The 21957-nt window shown below is 40.2% G+C and overlaps 1 protein-coding gene across 2 annotated transcripts in view; it reads right to left on the minus strand.

The window, feature by feature from the left end:
* LOC134527420 (collagen alpha-1(V) chain-like) overlaps positions 1-21957 on the minus strand; it is a 311179-nt gene that overhangs the window by 40435 nt on the left and 248787 nt on the right. For both annotated transcript variants that reach the window (XR_010074189.1, XM_063360093.1), the window contains exons 22-24: positions 7441-7710; positions 5856-6017; positions 58-273 (exon numbers count right to left, since the gene is read on the minus strand). Coding sequence is in view for 1 of the 2 variants with exons in the window: in XM_063360093.1 (XP_063216163.1) it covers positions 58-273; positions 5856-6017; positions 7441-7710 (648 nt within the window). In the remaining variant the exon portion in view is untranslated. The remainder of the gene's footprint in view (positions 1-57; positions 274-5855; positions 6018-7440; positions 7711-21957) is intronic.

Below are 21957 nucleotides of genomic sequence, written 5' to 3' on the forward strand. Positions count from 1 at the left end.
GGTACACCGTGAATAACAGTTGTGACTGTAGCACAAGGAATGCCGTGTGATACCTACCACGTCTCCCTTGGGTCCTTCGGGTCCCTGAGGGCCCTTCATGCCCCGCTCGCCCTTCTCGCCCATCTCGCCCTTGGGCCCGGCGAGCCCCATGTCTCCCCGGTGTCCCTTCGGTCCCCGGCGGCCTCGGTCGCCCTTCTGGCCTCTGGGCCCGGCCTCGCCCGCCTTGCCCGGCTGGCCCTCGGCTCCCGGCTTGCCAGGACTGCCAACCTCGCCCTGCGCACACAGCTCTGGCGGGTGCTCTGCGTGCTCCCCAGCATCCCTAGTCACTGTCACACCTACCTTTCGTGTTTAAACCGATTACACTCATTCAAGTACAGTTGCCAATTCATAAATGGTGTTTTCAATTTAAAGTGCCCATTAAATGGTTCCGAGAACTTACACGATACATTTAATATTTAAATTCTAGCATGAATTTAGAGAATGGGACCGTGTAATTAACTGTTTTAAATTAAACGTTTGTATGTAGCAATTTTCCCAACCACTTTTTATATCATTTGTAAATATATAAAAAATAGTTTTCGTAAAACCCTGAAGGATTTTCGAAGAACTAAATATTGATTAATTTAATGAATAGTATAATAAAAATATTTTCACCCAAAAAACAGGTCCATACCCCAGCTGCCATTTGGATGACCCTGACCACTGCTGCCTTGACCCTGTGGCGCTATCTTCAATTCCGCTATATTTGATTATAACACCGCAGCTGGCATTTTATTTTCTAGAACATTCGCCATCATGGATTCTATAATTTATACCATTTTGGATTCTGCAATTTCGATTTATGATGTGACTTCTACCATATTGAAAATCCATATTATCATTAAAAATCAGAAATATTTAAAATTATTAATAAAAATTAATCTTAAATAAAAAAATAATGAAAACACAACATTGCCATGGATTTTGAAGTCGTCGAATAAAAAAGTTACAAAATCAATTCAAAAAATGGCTATAGCCCTTTCCTTGTCTATGGTCCTCAATCAGACTGACTCCGACCACTTTCACTATATCATATGTTATTTCCGTCACTATGACATCACGACAGCTATGTTGTATGTCGCCATGGAGGATTCGCTTATGGGCTGCTAGAGTGTGCAGCTGCTATATTGGTTTATTTATTAACTGCTAGAGCACACTAGCGTCAATCCCAGAATGTAAACTATTGTAGTGTCAGACATCTAGTCGACCACCTTGGCCGACATATTGAAAATTCGTAATTATTAGCTTACAAATTCGGGAAAAAATACAAAAATAATTAAAATATTTATTAAAATATTAAATGACTCTAATACGTTTTGTCCTTGGTTTGATCCTTGGTAAATGCAAAGATAGTTAAATATTTATTTAATTTATCATCCTCAGTGCAAGAAAAGACTCTATAGAAAATAAATGACTGGCTAAAAGTAATATGTAACTTATTATTATTATTATGGATTTGATGCACTTTATAACTACTACGTTATTAAATACAAGCAAAGAGGCAAAACATCTTTGAACAATTAGGCCTTGTTCGTCGATACTTGGTGTGCATTTAAACCAAATCATGTCTAATGTCAGGCATATAGGGCAAGCTTCTCCGAACTACGAGTCTTAATGTGCGGACATAATAACTACGGTTTATGCTTACAAATATACATTTTTCAAACATAAAAGACAAAAGTTCCAAATATCAGACCTACAGTAAAGTACAAATCTTATTTACTTGACGATTTTTATAAGGTGTATTGGAATATGGTACACAAAAATCTTTGAATAACAGAAATAGTATGATTAAACATCAATCATATTGGACCAAAGAGAATAAGTGTCTGTATCCATAATGCCTTAACTTAATATAGCACCTATTGAATTCCTAATAACAACTTCCTAGCCATAAATTATTACAGGCTAACCTCATAGTATATATCCAGATACCATTGATTAAAACATCGAATTATGCCGATCGTATCCTATCATAACATACCAGTCGTATATAAACCACATCCGACCAATTGTATCCTACCATTAGTGTCCTATCAATCGTATTCTAACATACCATACCACTCACATACTACCCATTGTATTGTATCCTAACGTACCCTGCTCGTTATCGATCAATAGAATCTTATCTTGCCGATAATATCCTACCAATTGTATTTTACCTCATCCTACCATATCCTCCCAGTCCTATCCTACCTTTTAAATTCCTTAGATCTTTCTATCGTTGTATTCTACTTGATCTCAACGAAGCTGACTATCCTAGTGTTCCTTTTCTTGATGTATCCTACCGAGACCAACAAGTAGAATATTCCACCGCTCCATTTTTCTATGTATCTTACTGAGCTCATCAAGCACTGTATTCTCTGATCTCAGCCAAGCACTCAATACCCATATAATAAGAGCCTACATACCTTAGCATCCTTAATATCTTACACTCTTTAAATCACAACTACAAGCAGGACTTATATTTGATGACACGAAGAGCACTTCTTTTTTTTTATCATTGAATCTTGTAATACCATTTTTAACTGTAAAATACATATTTAAACACGAAGAACCAAATAATTCGGGTATGTACGAATGTTAATAAAAATGTCATATTTATTTTATATTTAATTTATTTTAAATTAAAAATGTATTTATAGTTAAGATTAAAGTAATTGAAGTTTTTGTTCTTCAAACTTTATTTCATGACGCAGAGTCTATGTTTATTTAGTGAATGATACATTTTCAACATTTTGTGAATTAATTAGGTCTTAACGTGTCAAAAAAAAAATTTGGATCTTTCTACGAAGGGTATTCAATATCTTCCGATACTACCATATTCCTTACATTTTGATATTTAAAATTTAAAATCTCCGATTCTTCACACTATCACCACTCCCAAGTCATAATCAATGGCATCATCTGAGCATTCATCATAATCATTACCATAAGCAGTATCATTTACATATATTTTATCTGGACGTTTCCAAATTTCTTCAAAGAGATTTACCACAGTCTTCAGTATTGTCATCTTCTCAATATTATATATTGTTTTTATGCCTGTATCTGTGTTTGAATGCTTTCTCATTTTCCTTATTGGTGGTTTGGATATTATTTAATTCTTCACCTTGCATCCAAAAAAATATTATCAGTGAATTATTTTGGAAAACCATCTACTTTACATTTAATATAAAGAAACTCATCGTTTTCATCTTCATGATCTCTAAGATAATCATCTTTGAGCATCTAAAGCGTAATTTGTATCGAGACCTGTGTGAAATAGTTGTATCTTTTTAATCTTAAAAGGAACATAGAAATAATTTTCAAAAGAAATATGCTAGTAGCATGGACTGAGATTTGTAGAAGCACTATATGATTTAAGTATGCAAAAGTGGGTTTTAAAATAAAGTATAGCATACAATAATTTAATTAAATTTTCATAACTAAATAATGAAATTTTTTATGTAAATTAAACTGCATTAGAAAAGTAACTTTGCCATTGAGTGTTGTCTCTGGTGTTCATATCGTCTCGATCGTAGGTATTTTTTTTAACAATTAGGATGTAGGACCTATGTGCTATTTTAATTTTTTTTTCCAAAATATTTAATTTGTATGCATTTAAATTTTTTTATGTCAATCAGTTATATTTGATGTAATGAGTAATTGGTTATCATTAATGTATATCTGTGAGTGTTATCCTACGAATACGTATTAATCTGGTAAGATTCTGGTACAGGTAATAACATTATATTAAGCAAAACTGATAGGAACTTGTTTTAGTCTTACTATGAAATAGTTTATTACTTTTAAAAATAAGTTGAATAGTCTTCTAATAATTATCTGTCACTACAATAATATCCTGACATTAAAATAAAAATAATGTCATCCAATTAAACAGCCCAATTACCTGAATAATCCGGTGCTCTCGATAGATTGCATCAGTGGGTTCCAAACTACTTGGTGAACCACTCTTCGTCTTAGTAACTGGAAAGATATCCTACGTAACTGATAAAGTATGTAACAAGCATATAGAACACCTGAAAAATGTGTTACGCCAGAATAAAGATTGCTGTAAATATTTTATATTTATAATTTTCAAAGTGACGACTTTCGCAGTAAAGTTCCTGGGTTAAAATTTAATGGGTACTACGAATTTTTTGGGTCGTTTGTTAAACGTTCCTTGGGTAATTTTTAATGGTCATCTCAATTTCTCACTTTGAAGTGATTAAAACAAGTAATTGACATGTGCTGGGTTATGATATAAACAAATATTATAATATTGACGGGCTAGCTTGTTCGTAAGCTAGTGCAGATGGTCTGACATAGTCTCTCCATCTTTCCATCTGAAGCGCAAGCAGCGCTTTGTGCATCGTGCAAACAACGATCGATGGGAGACGAAATAGTAATTAAATATATTTTTCTATAAATAATAAGATATTATCAAATTTCTTTATGAGAATAATTATGGTTTTTCAATATGGCGGACGAGACATCATAACTCAAAATGGCGGAAAATTCTAGAAAAAGTAATGGTGTATGGTCTGTGATGTTATAAGCCAAGATGGTGGAATCCAATACACTGGCTGGGGTAAATTTTATCCAAAATATCGGCTGGGGTCAAGGTCATTAAAAATAAGGACGGGGTTAAAGTCAATGTTATCCTCAATATAAAGCCAAAATTTAAGCGTCAAGGTCAAACTTCGAGGTAAAACCATTCAAGGTTGCAGCCATGATGTTATAATCCAAGATGGTGGGCGACACAATCCCAATACACAGCCTGAACCTTAGTGTTAGAGCCCCATTTACATACAACCAATTTGTTAAAAATAGTATGCAAAATACTCAAAATTCTAAAAGCAAAATTAATTGAGGTAATTTCCCACAATCCACACACTCTCGTAATCCAAGAACCAAAGAAACTTTATGGTATACAAACGCATTTATCATAGGGCTAACCCAAGCAGCTGGCATGACTACAGTGAAATTGTATGCAAATTTAAATGTGCAGTATTATGTAAATACATTAATCTTTTTGTAAACATTATGTTCTCCAAATTTTTTTAAGTCAATGAAATTCGCGTAAAGAATCTATCATTAGAATAGGATATTCAATAAAAGATTATAAAAAATTAACAAATAATCAATAAGTTTATGAAATATAGGTAAAAACTATGTCAACACTGAGGACTAGGCTCGAATATGGTCGTATAGTAACTATGTTCATAAAATCTCTTCTTGTTCTTGTATCTTAAAATAAAATAATTTAACAAGACCACAGTAAGTATGTGATCAATTATTGATGTAAGGCTCTCAAAATGTGAGTAATAACGTAAAGAAATGTTATGAAAATTCTGTGTTCTATAAACGAACCGAAAACAGTTAACAAAAACAGAATACTAAAAATTTATTTTTAACATCATGTGTAACAATCCATGAAAATATGAATATTCGATGATATAAATTATGTAATGTTATCTTTAGAAACACTCTCATATTTTGGCTAATGTTCATATTATGACTAGTGTTATATACCTTAATTAGGAATACATTAATAAAAAACTCACAAACGTATACGAAATTAAAAAAAAAAATGAAAATGCGAGAGATGCCTGTTAAAACACTAATTACTTTATTTAGAAATATAACAAATTAAATTTAAAAGTATTAATTTTCTAGGAAAATATATAAAAAAACATTTTTGACTGTTTATGTACAAGTAAATAAGTACACAATTGATTCGTAGGCCATTACGTAAATACAGAGCATTAAAGCTACCAAAATACAATATCTCGCAAGTTGTCTAGCTCTGACCGGATGCCGACAGCACTTACCGCTGCGCCTGGCGAGCCTCTGAGGCCGGGCGGGCCTTGCGGGCCTGGCACGCCCTGAGGACCTATAGGTCCCTGCGGCCCTGGAGGCCCAATGGGCCCTCGGTCTCCCTTCTCGCCCGGAGTCCCGGTGCTTCCTTGCAGGCCTGCTGGGCCCTCCGATCCCTGGAGGCGCGACCAACCATCAGCGAGATGTTCACAACTATCAGCTTAGCATTTCTTCACGAGATAACAAACACCGCATACGATGTCGTTACTATTTTACAAAATAAGTTAATTAAAAAAAACTAACAAATACGCGAAAATATAAATGAGAAATATAAAATGAAAACTAAACTCAGTGACTGATACACTGAGAAAATTAATTCAGTTTGTAAGGTAAGGGTAATTGATGATTCATTGACAGGTCATGAAAATTACCTTCCTTAAGCAAGTAACATTGAAATCAGTGAAAATTGTTCACTCAAGTAATAAGCAGGATGTTACATGATTCAGTTGATACGTTTCAACTGATTTGCAGCCTGATCCCTAATTTCTAAACTGTTTGGTGATAAAAATCAAAATCTAATGTCAATAAAAATAGTTTACTAACTACTATTTGGATGTGGTTACCGTTATAAATTCTTTTGCTAAAAAATTTGCTTCTGTGTTTACAAGTAAAATAAATAATACATTTAAATGAACTTAAATTTTAATCTTTATAATTATGTTTAAATATGACAAGCTATTTTTAAGTTTAAACCATAGGGCTTAAATTTACTGACAGCTGATCGTCAGACAGACGGATAGGAGTCCCCAATCAGCACCACCGCACAATGACTGCCAGAGACCTGGGCAGGCTAGGCATTGTGATTTAGCAGTGGTCTAACTGTACATTTAGCTGTGTGGAAGTAAAAAAAAACTACATAGGCCCTACATAGCATCTGAAGATACAAAGGAAATTTGTCACATATTTAAAATATGCCAGACACAGCCGGGAACCTTAAACGGAGTCTTCGGTTCATCAGTTAAATCCTTCCCAGGGTTGCCACTTTCACATTAAGATGGATATGTACCTTTATTATTGTTTATATATCTATATATATCATTTTGTAAATTACTTAACAGTTTTATATTATAACAGGTTCTGGAAATAGTTTTAGTGGTATGACAATCATTATTTATCTATGGAAGAAAAAAAAAACTTTTGAGTATGCTTAAAAATATGACTATAGTAAGAAGTATTTCTAGAGAGAAGATGCTATAGTATAAGTGAACAGACTAGGTCAGTTTTTTTACACATAACTCAAAAATGATGTTATAAAGAAATGTATGTGTGCACTGAAGGTAAAAGACATGTCAATTATTAATTAAATATGGCAGGCAAAAAAAAAAACCAATAACAAAATTTTTTGCATTTAGTAAATAATACCAAACGTGTTAAAGTTTCATCAAGGAAATTTATTACTTGCGAAGAAACCTGAAAAAAAAAAAATTGAAACAAATATAAAAATATATTGTGGGAGATTATAAAGTTGTGACCTGGTGTGAACCTGCGGGGCGCAGATACATGACAAATGTGAGGAGCCAGGCGCAGGAGCTGACTCACCACCTTGCCCGGCGGACCGACCAGCCCCATCTTGCCCGGCGGCCCGACCTCTCCCGGCGGGCCCTGGTCGCCCGGCCGCCCGTCATCGCCGTCCCTGCCCGGCTCGCCCTTCGCCCCCAGCAGGCCCGGCTCCCCGGGCGGGCCGGGGAACCCCGGGGGGCCCGGGTTGCCCTTGGGGCCCTCAGGGCCTATGGCGCCCCTCGGCCCGGGCGGACCCTGCACGCCGGCCTTGCCCTCCTCGCCCTTGGGTCCCGGGGGGCCTCGCTCTCCCTGCGGCAAGAAGGCAGGCTCTCTTACACTTGTACCACCTGCCCGGGCTTAACACATCTCTACCGAGTTTAAAGTCTGTAGAACATACACTTGAAAAACAGGAAGTTTTGATTTTAAGGTCCCATTGATTGCACAATCTCGGTGCTTCAAGGCTACCCATCAGCAAAACCGGAAGCCAATCTTTATCTTAATTTTTTTAGGAAGGTAGAGAACTTCTAGGCAAGACGTGATGGATGCACCAACTGATAGTGTGTTACAAATTCAAGGCAACGCCATTTATTGAAGAAATTCTAAACTAAACAACTAATAGCACTTTTAGTTTGCTAGCAGTCGCGAGCTACACTAAGCAGTTGGATTTCACCAGGAAAAGGATAGGAAGTTGCTAGACCTTACTGTATGGCCGTGTGGCGAAAATAGAGAAATGACACAAACTCACTGTTTGTGTTTTTATGACCTACTCTCTATGATTTTCTATTGTAATTTAATTAGGGATTAAATTTAAAAATTATATGTCTATGTCATGCACTGTCCCATAAACTAGCTATGTGCAAATAATCATGTAGATCCATTTCTCTGTTGCTGTGTGCATGAAGGACAAGCAGACAAACACACTTTCGCATTTATGATACGGATTTTTCATGTACATCCTCTTTTAAAGGTGATTGGCAAATAACTGACATGCTCTTTACAAACATGTACACACAGGATATCCAGGGGATATATGTTCGAATGAGGGTCTGCCATCCTGACTATAGTGCACCATGGCTTCCATCAATCACTATAGGCAAATTATGGGATGTTTACTTTCAATAGGCCATAACGATTACCTCCCAACATCCCCATTTATTGCAATTGTTTGTTAATGTTTTTTTTAACGATGTTGGATATGTGTTAAATTACAATTTAAAAAAAATGTGACCGAGTCTTTCAGTACTCACCAGTGATGCGTAACCATTTAAACTCGGTAACAAGCAAATTCATGTAAACTTATGCTGCAAATAAAAGTAAAACACTGTCACGAATATAGGACCGCGACACGCACCAGGTTCGGAGTTGGCTGGTGGCCCTGCATGGCCACTAGAGTCACGCGCTGTGTCACGTGCCGTACACTTATGTAAGGCATGCCACATATGCCTGACCAGATTACAAGGGTTGCCGCTACTCCGCATCCCCCTCCGCACCACGCGCATTGTCCTGTCTCGGTGCTGTTAAATATCGCTGAACGGCCTTGGGAATCCTACCTAACATCTTAGCAGAAACATGACATATGACATATGACATATGACATATGACCACACTGAGAGACCCAGTGCAAGCAATCATGCAATGCACCATGTAAGGAAGAATGATGCTGCCAGAGTTCGGAGAAGCCCCTCATGAGGACCCGTGTACATACTTACAACAGTGCGAGGCCTGTCTAGTACAGTACGGGGTACCCGGCGACGAATGGGCGGAGAGAGCCAGCGAGCAACTGCGAGGCCCAGCACTCAACTTGTGGAGTTTTTAAGGTCGTTTCGGTAAGAATTGGTTCAAGTTCAGAGGAGCCTTCACCCACTGCTTCAACACAGGAGTCCCCCTCCTTCAATGCAACTTGCAGTTATATGGCAGCACGTATCAGGACAGAGAACCACCGAGCAATTCATAGCTAACAAGCTGCAACTATACCGACGCATTTCACCAGGCACCGAACTGGCACAGGCTCATCCCATCACACTACTCGTGAAGGTTGAACTGAAACCATTCCTTTGCAATACCCAGACACTAAAAGTTGAAGACTACATACAGGCGGCGGTAGTACAGAGTGCAACCTCCAGCGAGTGTGGCAGAGGAACCTACCAGAAACAGACCCGCCCAAACGCAACCAGTACCACACACTCACCAATGTTGCAGACCCAGATGGTATGACCACCACCATGCTACAGGGCGATCGAGGATGGGCCCGAACAAGGCGAAGTTCTACAAACAGGAGTTGCCCAAAATAGCTGCCCACCTAATGTCAACTAGGCTGCCCATGTGGTACCTATCATTTGCACAGCGAATACCGAACCACTGCGAGGACACCCACCACGGCAAACAACAATCATCACAGCAACAACCTCAACATCAATCCATGTAGCAGCCACCGGAAAATGGGGTGTGGAGGGACAGGAACTAAACTGCTGTCCTATGGACCACCATGTCACCCCTCGCCACTGGGACACCCCTGCAATCCATCCTGGGACAGCTGGCCCACCCTCAGGACCACTTGCTCTGTGTACCTGTGGAGTTCAAGGGCCGGTCAGCCACAGCCCTGGTGGACACAGAACGAGCCACATGTTTGTGTACCCCACCCTAGTGCCTCCTAGAGAGCAGCGCCCCCACCACGGAGAGTTGCATCGGGCAATCACCACCCGCACCGACCAAATACTGGGCTATGCAGATATTCAGGTAAGCCTGCACGACTTCACTACTAATGTAACAGCTATTGTAGTGCACAGCCTGTACGAAGAACTGGTGCTAGGGCAACCATGGTTGGTCAAACAGGACACCGTGCTGTAAAATGGGCCCCACCCGCATCAATGTAAGCCTAACCAAGCGGTTCACAGTCTATGCCATATGACAAGTGCCCAGTTAAATTAGCGAGGTATTAAACCTCAGTGATATACAGCACAATGTCCCATCCCCCCCGAATTTTAAGTCAAAATAAACAAAATCCTACGAGAAAAGCAAGATATGTTCTCAGTAGCGGACCCCTTACGATGCACCACAGTGGTTCAGCACCACATTCCCACCAACCCGTCTTAGAACTGCTGTGTGGTTATGGGTTCTGGGAACATCAGGAAATCTGCGAACAAATATTAGAGATGCTATAAATGGATTAATAGAGCCATCCAACAGCCCGTATTTGCGTGAATTGTACTTGCGTCCAAGAAGGATGGGTCCCTCCAACTCTGCACGGACGTCCGGTCACTGAACACCATGACTGACAGTTCCCCTCCCCTTCAAATTATCATTTAGGCAGCTGTAGGTGGCATGTGTGTATTCAGTACCCTAGACCTGAAGTCCAGCTACTGCAAGTGCCTATGGGATCGGAGTACTGAGCGAAAACTGTGTTTATGATGATGGATGATAGGCACTTTCAATTCATGCCATACCCTTCGGGTTGAAATGCACATCAGCTACATTCCAGGCTGTTATGCCAGAGTCTTATAAGGGTAAACCGGATATTTCGCCTTCGCATAATTGGACGATGTAAAAATTTACTCAGAGAACTGGGATGAACATTGCTGCCACCTGGCACTTGTAATGAAATGACTGGCCACCCAACACCCAACTGACAACCTGGCCAAGTGCCACATAGGAGTTCGAGAGGTAGATTTCCCGGGGCACATCGTCGGTGCAGAGGGTAACCGCCCCCAACTAAGCCACTTGCAAACAACCACAGTGCAAACAAAAATCATGCATGCGAATACAGCTGCAATGGTTTGTTGTCATGATTAATTACTGTGTAACTATATACAAGTCTTCTCGAACATCATCACACCACTAACAGACCTACTGTCCCCAGACTTGTTACTGCTGGAACCCATGTTGGTGGTGACCATGTTGGGATGGGTAGCCTCAACCTCTGGTCATTGCATCACCTTAACTAAAGAGGACAATGCCAAGACTCCATGAAAATTGAATGGTGTCCTGCTGAGGTTTCCTCCAAGGCCCTGGATTCTGATTGGGTAGGACTCGTACTTGGTAGTGGTGCTCCGATCGCTTGGAGCAGACTCCAAGGGTTCCCTAGCCTGATGCTTAGTCGACGTGGTGAGCGACGACACAGCTCCGGTACTAGCCTGGATAGCTAACAAAGGTTGGATAGGCCTCCACCTGACCACGGGTTCAATGGGTGTTTTGAGGGGTCTCAGTGTGATGTGGGAGATTGGGGAAGGCACCGGCAGTGCTGATAAAGTCTTAGGCCTCAGGACACAGCCAACTGTCTTGTTAGCTGAGTGCGGTGTGGGGGCTGAGGTGGCGACTATGCAGGGTTGGTGGCCCCAGCCACTGGTCGAAACTGTAACACCCTCCCAATCAACAACAGGGAGCGATCCCTAACAGTTCTGTATATTAAAAAGTTCTGGAATGTTTTAAAAGAGAACTGGAAGATACTCCCACACTACCCTTTAAGGGCGCATATTGGGAGGGGAACGTGAGAAACGCCGGCCGCAAGGTCGGAATACATCTGCTGGAACCCAACAGCACAGCTAGCATTTAACCACATTAAGTCTGCATCCACGCACTGTCATACCCTAGCGTGCATCGATCCCAAACATCCATTGGTCTTGCAAACAGACGCGAGTGCTGTGGGGGTTTAAGTGGTGCTGTGGGGGTTAAGCAGTGATGTTTCAGGTGGATGAGTAAGGGAACCGACAGATAGTCGATTATGTGAGTGCCAAGTTTCGACAGGCCAAAAAGAAATATCACAGCAACGAACAAGAGTGGTTGGCGGTCATGTAGGCTGTCAAAAAATAACTACCCTACCTCGAGGGTTGGGCCTTTACATTTTACACCAACAACCGGTACCTCATGTGGCTGCATATCCTGCAGGGGCAAAAGGGGAAGTAGTGTGCGGGGCACTGCTCTTACAAATAATTTTATTTTGTAATAGAGCATTTTCCGGGGGTGGAAACCAATTACCCCACCTGCTATCCCGCGAGCCAGACAACTGCCACAAGGTACTGGGTGTCGAAAAGTGGGATAAAATCTTACTACCCAAACACAACAACCCAAGGGACAAGCACCCACCAGCTTGCAGTAATGTCAAGGTGGATGGAGACATAGCCAACATGCTTCCGAGCACAATGGCGGATGTGGACCATCAAGAACTCGTGATGCAACAGCTGTCACCAGATGCCGCTCATCACCATGCCCAAGCGAACACAGCCGACCAGGAGACATGGCAAACCAGGAACGGCTGCATAATGAATAGAACACCTGAGGAAACAGCAGAGTGCCCCACCCAGGGACCACAACCACAGGTTGGTTGGACATCTGGGCATGGCCAGACCCATTGAGCAATTGGCCGCCACTTCCACTGGCCTGGAGAAGCCTCGGTTATACAAGAGTATGTCCACGAGTGCGAGATATGCCAGGACCACAAAACCAGGACGGCGAGCAAAAACTACAGCCCTGCAATCAAATACAAGCCTTTAAGACTATCGCCTTGGATGTAATGGGGCCTTACCTCCGATAATTTATGGGCAAAAGCTTTCTGTTAGTCGTCAAGGACATGTTCATGCAGTGGACAGAAGCATATCCATGCAGTAATGTTTAGGCTGCCAAGATCATAGACATCCTGAACTGCTAGTTCTTGCCTCAGTGGGGCTATCCACAGTCGGTCTTGATGGACATTGGCAGCCAGTTCCTAGGAAATGGGTGGCAGGACTGATAAACAAGAAACAACATGACCACTACACCACACCCGCCTATAATCCCAGCACAAACCCCACCGAGCACAGGAATAAGGACTTGAAGTCGCAAATGCGAATCTGGCTTGGTGACGACTACGTCCAATGGGATCAACATGTAGCTGACACACTTTTCTGCATCCAATGCCGAGTGAACAATGGCACCGGACTAATGCCGGTGGAGATGGTACAGGGCCACAAACTGCTGCTCCCCAGTGAATGGGCCACACATGGGGTTCCATACCCGAAGGAAAGGCCTGAGGAATGCGACCAATGATGCGCAGACACGCATGAGGCCGTCCGCAGGCATTAAGACCAGTACATATGGCAAATCACCCCCCGAACTACCCAAACTCCCCCAGTACATCCAGGAAACTGAGTGTTAGCATGAATCCACCTACTATTGGCCGCCCCCCAAAAATATTATGCGGGGCTAGTGCCAAATTGGGGAGGACCCTACACCATCCAGAAACAGTTGGAGAATATGTCGTACTTGGTAAGGCTTGGAGGCCAGCAAGTGAAGAAGATTCACCACTATGACCTGTGTTTAGTGGCTCTGCCAGGGGACCAACTACCAGAGGGACAGGGCATCAACGATCTTACAGGCCCAACACCACCGAGCAATATACCTCCAGTAGATAGGAAAACTTCACCTACTGGGGAGGATCACTTCAGCCTCGAAAGCACATTGTGCCGCCAGTGGAAATGCAGAACACGCCCCTCCCACCTGATGATTATGGATGTCTGAACCACCAATAGGACAGTACTGAGGAACAGTCGGTAAATGCAACAGCCACAATTATGAAATTGAAAACATATAAACTACGCCAGTCCCGATGCCAACATGCAGTGTGTGGTGCCTCACAGCATCCCTCATGGACACAATTTTCAACATCTGCATCAAAGAGCCAATGGAGGAAGACGTTGCCAGACCACGATACTGACCCCGACGACCCAGCCATTTGCTTGACTCTGGTGGAAACACACCCCCTTTAATCAACCCCGAGCATCGTGGAGAGGGAAAGATAGCCCTACTCATTGCGGCCTGAAAACAGCCACCCATCAGGGGGCACGACGGTGCATTGGCAGATTGTCCAGCAACTCCCGGGCTCAAGAGCCACAGCGACACTCAAATACTATGGCCGACACCCCACACCAAGCTCGAACCCCGGTACCCTGCACCACATCACTTCCACCACTGCTCGACTCGAGTTCCACAGCAGTCACTGGGGTGGTGTGCACATACACCCTAACAGATGCTACGATGTCACCATCGCTCATCTCTACTGCCACAGACAACATGGAGGTAGTGAGCTTACGCACCACCACAGGTGCCAAAATGCTACCACCAACAGCCCACTTGGTGGAGGTGTGCGCACCTGTACAGGCACCATGAGGCCGCCACCTGGCAGGCACCGTGGGACATCTGGGCAGCAGAATGTGGCCCCTACCAGCTGCAGCCATCGCCAGAACAACAAGCTTGGACTACTGCCAGTGCTAGGGGTGCAACCACAAGCAGTATCTGTCAGTGCTATGTATGTATGTTAGCAAGTAATACTTATATCAGTTTCTTAGAGTAGCTCTTACTGTGAAGTGTACTGCTTAAATCAAAATAGTTTTCATTAGTAAATGTTGTAAAAACATAGAAGAAGCTTACTGTCGCCATTTTAATCAACTCTTTCATAAGTAATTAAAGTATAAGTAACAGCTACTTTTTTAATACATTCAGCCTTTAGTGTTGATGCAATAATTTTAATCAGGGAAATTACTGTATATTTAGTGTTTTTTTTTAGGTTTTACATAGAACAGTTTATTGTGTCCTTGTGGGTTTGGTGCAAGGCGACATTGTTCCCCCTCCCCATGACACCCTCCTCGCGCAGTCAACAACAGGCTGCGGTCCGGAGTGGACGCCAATTTCCGTGGGGGAGTCATATTTTTGGACCTGGTACAAGTAATTCTGGAAAATATGATTTCTTTTACCTAAACCTTATTTCTTAGTACTCCCCATGCGTCCCTAAACCGTTTACAGTGCAGAACATAACCCGGCCGTCATTAACTGTGCCGCCGTGTAACCGTCCCACCACCTGGTTCCTCCTTACGGCACTTGCCGACTCCAGACCCCAGAGTTTTTCCAGCCCGTTTGATGTAGAGTCACTGTGTATGTTGTAGAGCCAGATCTACCCGTATGAGCTATAAAGCTTACTGGAATGGCTGCACCCACTCCACATCACCCTTTCGTACAGAGACTGCCACTGGAACTAATTTAGATTTTCACCACCAGTGTAGTATGCAATGTTTTGTAGCCTTTCAAGGGTTTTCGTATTCTGTCCATGCATTATTAATACATGACTAAACAGTGCCTCGAGTGAAGTAAAAGCACCATTCTCATTAAGAGGTTCAAACATTGTTTACTGTTCTCCTTGAAAGTATTCTAGCTAGGCTACAGCGCACTATGCTGAGCAGGGTGTGCACATGTGTATTAGCTAGTAAGGCAACAGTGCAGTCACACCTGCCGAGCTTAGTGGGTCACACTGGGGCCGACGACCCACCCCACAGCTGGCTAGCCTTGTGCCCTCCTGGACAAACACAACTTGAATTCTCTCCAGCAACTACGAAGTTTTCAACCTGAGACTGCGGGTGGCGGAAGTTTTAAGAAACAACGGTAAACACTATTTTCCTTTTTAAAACCTAACTACAATTTTGTTTAACAAGATGCCGAACAGTAGTAGCGGAAGGATCGCATGTAGTGTCTCAATGCTGAACTAGAAATATTTCCATCTAGATGGAAATTATCATCTCCTGCGTTTTTGAGGTTACTTCTTTAGGTACGTTGAGGGTGAAATTTTAATAGTTTTCATTGTAGAAATGCAATGAAATAAGCATGCTTTACAGAACGTGTATTTAACAGGTAGAGAGTCCAATGTGCATGCATGCAGAAACTGATATGACTACGAGCCGAACATCGGGGGATGTACTAACCACATTGGTGTGCCAAAAGATACTTTATGGTAATGAAACTATCTTGTAAAACAATTTATAAACTTGAATAGTCATGATAAAGTATAATCTCCACTTTAAAGATTCCTGTGATTCATTAGCTAGGAAAATTGTGTTGGAACCAAAATAGTGCTCTCCCACTACTTCAAAATATATATAATTATATAATTTTTTTTATTTAATTGCAGGAAGTACGTGCTTGTTATAATCCACAAATAAAACTATAAATTATGTAGAACATTTCAGTGGTGGAAGTAAGGAAACAAAGTAAACTTTAGGGCTACCGACTGTTAATCAATTCAGCAAATTGTAGATCGTAAAAAGAGGTGAATAAAAGTAAATAACAACCAGATACGGCATGGTTAGTCTCTTACTTAAGTAAGGTTTTAAAACACTTGTTTTTGTTGTAAGTTACTTTGTGGGATCACAATCACATTGTAGTTAAGTAGATTGTTTAAGTTAGTTCCATAAAATCAATGTATTTTAGTACCTTTAAATTATTAAATCTGGCCAGTTAGAGTACATATTAAATTTTAAAAGCACTTAATGAACTAATTGCTTAATGTCCTAAGACTATAATTTTTGTAAGTAAGAAAGTTCGAGATTGACTTATAAATGTTCTTTAAAATCATACAGAAATCCATTCCTTTGGAATTTAGCTTCTACGCGCCGGCCAATGCGTGGGCGTCCTCAGAAGTAGACTCAAAGCAGTGCAAGGCGACCGCGGCCAGTAGAGAAGAGGCGCATCTCAGGAGTCCGCGAAGGAGACACGGGAAAGCAGCCCAGAAGGGGAGAAAGCTGAGGCGTAGAGGTGCTGCCATCTGCCATACAGGGAAAACCCCACTGCCAAAACCCAAACCGAGCAGTGGTAGAAAACAAGGCATTTAACGAGCAAACAGGAGCGGCAGAAGCAGTGAAACAAGCTATAAATTTAGGGTTTAGCATCGAGAGTAAAGTTCTACTTACTGCTGAGGGGAAAATCCAGAAGTTACATCCCTGGTAGGCCGAGAAAGCACTGTATCGGAGGCAACAAGGTGAAAGACACGAAAACAGATTTTTTTTTTTAAAACACTACATCTTGATGTGAAATAAAATAAAAAGGGAAATAAGTGCCCTTTTTTCTCCCGGGACTACATCCCTTGTTATTTACAGAGAGATTTCCAATGCCAAAAAAAAAAAAAAAGTAAACAAGAAATGCGAATCCGACCTTCCTTAAGGTTACAGAGAGACTCCCTGGAAGGGTATGGTGGGTCGGATAGTTAAATACGGTCTCAGAGCCAGGAAATGGGGTGGGACTTAATAGTTTTAATTTTGGCTGACAGAGAGGGCGTTGCGCTGGAGAGTGCAAAGCAGCTTACATTGGGTACAACAAAGGGAGAGGGGGTTAGAGTAGAGTTAGAGGATGTGCCGAGAGGTGGTGCTCCATGGAGGCAAAAAACGACTAAAATAGGCCTTAATTTAGTTCGAGAAATATTCCGACAGGTGTCGCATGGGGTCCACGGAATGAATAGTAGTCGCAAAGTCCTGTCAGTAAGATTGAAAGCGCGTTCAAAAAAATACAATGAAAAAAAAAATTGGTTCTGATTTATATACAGTCATTGCATGATGTAGAGTTTCATTACTGTGTATCAAAGAATTCAAATTTGTCGTACTTCCATTGCAGCCCAGTTCAAAATGGCATTGAACATACCAGTTGCTGGCCACATAGCCGGAAGCCAGTCGGCATGGTAGCCAGCTGCTTAGCGAATATTCTGGATATAGAATTTCTTTGGTATTCGGTGTTTATATACCACCCCCCCCCCCCTTCTCGGCGCATTGAGCAGGCAGACAACGTAGAGCTACCAACCAAAGACACACTTCTTTACGCGCTGCCACTCGCCGTTACCTGCTAACATCACGCTGCCGCCACCATACTCTACGGACTTGTACTTCGAAGTTGATACGTTCTTTAAGCCTCAAACATTAATATTGAACTTTAACGATCCGGCACTAGCAGTGGACGTCTCAGTTAAGCGAATTAAGTCCAGTGTGTTAAAGTCACTTAACGAGTGTATAAGTAACTCGCTCAGCGTGTTGGAGGTATTACATTCGAGCATAAGGGTGAGCCCGTGGTGGAGCGAGTGTCACGGCAGGGCTGGTATGTGGTGATGGAAATTTGCTAACATGTGATCATGAATTTGTTGAACTACTCGTCGCGATATTGCCCGAACCAACCTGACTTGTCTTTTCTCGTCATATGTTTATTTGGTCTGAGAACTGACTTGAGATACGGCGGTTGATTTGAGTAAATTGCGTTAGCCATATTTATAGCTCGGTTTTGCCATGATTGAATGATTTTTGCCTCGTGGACGGAGGTAGATGAGTGGAGATCTTCTTTGCCGAGAGAACGACTACGATGAGAAGAGGTCGGTACACAAGTTGCCGTGTTTCGCAAACGCTAGTCTACGGAACGAGTTCGTTCTACACATCTGGCTTGTTTGGCTACTCGCTGAGCATCACCACTGACAGTTCTCTGAGGTGAGTAAATGCATTTGATAAGACCGCAATAATAGGCAGTGGTCTCTCTCAATATGTGTTACATTACCCTTAAGCCTACAACCTATTTTTTTGTTGTAATTATATTTTAAACATGCTTTCTTCCAAGATTAAGGCTCATATTTATTTTACATTTCCATAAATGTTGCAGCCTTATATTTTGCTAATAATGTAAATGAGACTTTCTTTGAGCATTAAGATTCATATTTGCATTGATTGAATATACAGTATCTGTTGTACTAAGGCCTTTATTTAATTGCCATTACAGAGGAATTTTAAATTTTATTTCATGTTTTCTAAATATTTTTTATGGAGCCAACGCAATAAGTTTTAATTAATGTTACCAAATTTTATTGTTTCAAAATTAATCTTAAATCTAATTTCCCCATAAATATTTGGATTTTATGAATATTGTGCCCATGAATGGAAAACCCGATATATTTTGTAACTTGTATTTTGCAAGGTTATTAGAAAATTTAATAACTGTGCCTTTACTATATTTACAGAGTACCCATTGAGAATGTATAAGTTTGCCTTTCATATTGCTTTAAAGCATAGTACATGGTTTTGTTGTCCAATATTTTCCTATTATAAAGTGTTCTAATTTGTTGAATAAATGGGAAGCATACGTATCCCTCGCTCATTGTTTTCAAGTCATTGTGCCTCTCAATAATTGGTGTGGGTTACAATGTGCTCAAAATGCCTACAGATTGATCATCAAATAAGAGAATCTTCTCAGGTGGCAGATCCAAAGAACTGAATGAGTTGATCATAGCAAAAAATAACACATAAGCTTCGAGAAAATGTAATCTACTAACTACTCAGAGAAGAAAAAGAAGAAATAACTTTTTCATTTGACTTTTAAAAACTTTTTATCTTACAGAAATTTCCTTGCCAAGTTAGTTACTATAGCCAACATATGTATGTTTGTAATGTTGCGATTTGCCAAGAAACCTCAAAATCTCCACAAAATCAAAGAAACACATAAATTTTTTAATGGTCTGAAAATGAGTTTCCCAAACTTCAAAGCATATCGCATATTCTATATTCAATGTTGACTCTTACATATATGAAAGGTATTAATACTGTTTGTTTGTTCACGGATGACTGAGGTGGGCAATATAAAAATTCTACCATTGTTGGAATAGTGTGTAAATAGCTCAGCCAAGCTCCACAAATCATTAAGCAAGTTCGGTTGGTTTTTCTTACATACCACCAGACAGAATAGTTGGTGAAACTGAAAAGTAACTGAACATACGCACGGTAGTACTTCCCAGGGGATTTTATAGCATTTTCAGTCATCATAGAACTTTGCTTCACCATACAGAACAATTTTTATTTCATGACTGGAAGCCAACTGTATCTTTTGTGATAAAACCTACATTCACAAGGCATTTTAAAATTCGCTCAACATAAGAGATTTATCTCGAAAAGATCAAGTAAAAGCCCAGCATCTAATCTTGTTCGAAGTGAGTGTTTTAACATAAAAGAGCTAAAAAGGTGGTTATGTTTTAAAGTGTGGATTTAATTTCAAAGATAAAACACCCAGGGTTTTGAAATCTGGAGTGCAGTTGAAAGACAGTAAGCAAAATGATGTTAATAATCTTTTGTGTAAACATTTCGGAAACAATTATAAAGAAGCTAACAAAAACCCTAACGTCTAATTGTTATAACTTCAGTCAGAAAATATCAACTGTGTGTCTACAAGCAATTAACAGTAAATTGATGGATTTGATGAAAAAATGAAAGAATCATAGGCTCTAAAAATATGAAGGTAGAACTCTGAGTGTGAATAGATTTAAGGTTTTCATGTAATCAAATGAACACAGTTTTTAAGTTTTAGTTTTATTTTTTAACTTTGCCTGTCTTGAAAAACTTTTCCGATCTGTACTGCTCCAGAGAACTCACTTTGTGCCTTTGCTCTTACTAAAACCAAATTTTCAAATTATATTTGCACAAAAACTAAGCTAATATTATATTTTGGCAAGCATAAACTATCTAGCTAAACGAAAAGGCTTGGAGAAGTCTCTATCTGTCAGAAGTTCTTCAGAGTAAAGTTACATGTTTTTTCACTTTTGTGAAAAATCACTTAGATAGGACAAATTACATAGTTTTTGGAATTGGTAGGATCATTTGTACCTTCACTTATTTACCCAATATTTACAGCTAAATCTGACAAGATGCCAAACACACAAAAGTCATTAAGAATTTACTAGTATTGAAATTTCTCGAGATAAAAAAAATTATTTGCACTTATCACTTCGTATAAAAAAAATGAAATAATTACAAACAAGCACGATGATTCTACAAATAATATTCATTAACAAACAATTATTTTTTCTGATTAAAAAATAAATAACCACATCTGATAACGCACCTTAGTTTATATTTAAAGAGGTAAGTTTTCTTCAATTTCAAATTTTTAATATTTAGTTATGGATATAATTTACTTTTATTAACGCAATATATGTGAGAGAGATACAGTATATTACTGCATAAAAATTAATTTTTTTACCAAAGCCTATTATAAAAACAAAATAGTATCGATGATCGTCAGTATAAATATTACATTTGAAAAATAAATTAAGAATATTGTATTAAATTTATTTGTTTCGCTAAAGGCAAACATCCTTCCTAAAAATTTACATGTAGAGATATAAGATTTACGAAAGTTAATTTTTGTACTGATGGTGCCAGTTTGTCACCATCTTAGTACCTAAGTGACATGGTTCAACGTTAGGAACGATATCAACGACAATACTGAAAAGCAACAGAGACGCGCGAGGGCGCCCAGAGGACGGCTCTGTGACACGGGCGGAGGCGCACCGGCTCTCGGGTCGAGGGGTTCTGTGTTCGAGTCCCGGGCAAGACATGGGCACAGATGTTCTCCTATCTAAGCAAATCGCAACACTGTTAGATCGAGTAATTTTGTCAAAATAAGAATCAGCCTTGTGGGATAATACCAGCTAGCAAAAAAAAAAAAAAGTTCCAGACTTATGCTGGGATGGTTTTTACAATAAAGAGTCTCTGACTGATTCCTGTTCCAATATTCCTTGACTGTTTCATCGTGCTACCATCTCTAAATACCTTTTTACGAGATGTAAAGCCCCGATAAAATACATATAAATAATTAACTAATGTCAAATTGGTGACCAAGAGAAAAAACTAAATACATACATTTTAAAATAAAAAACTTAAATTTTCTGCCATTATGCGACTTACGAATAATTTTTTTGTGCCTGAAGTGTTAATGATCTACTTGCTCACGTACAACCAAATTAAT

The sequence above is a fragment of the Bacillus rossius genome, chromosome 1 (genome assembly GCF_032445375.1).
Source record: "Bacillus rossius redtenbacheri isolate Brsri chromosome 1, Brsri_v3, whole genome shotgun sequence".
In the NCBI taxonomy this organism is placed as follows: Eukaryota; Metazoa; Arthropoda; class Insecta; order Phasmatodea; family Bacillidae; genus Bacillus; species Bacillus rossius.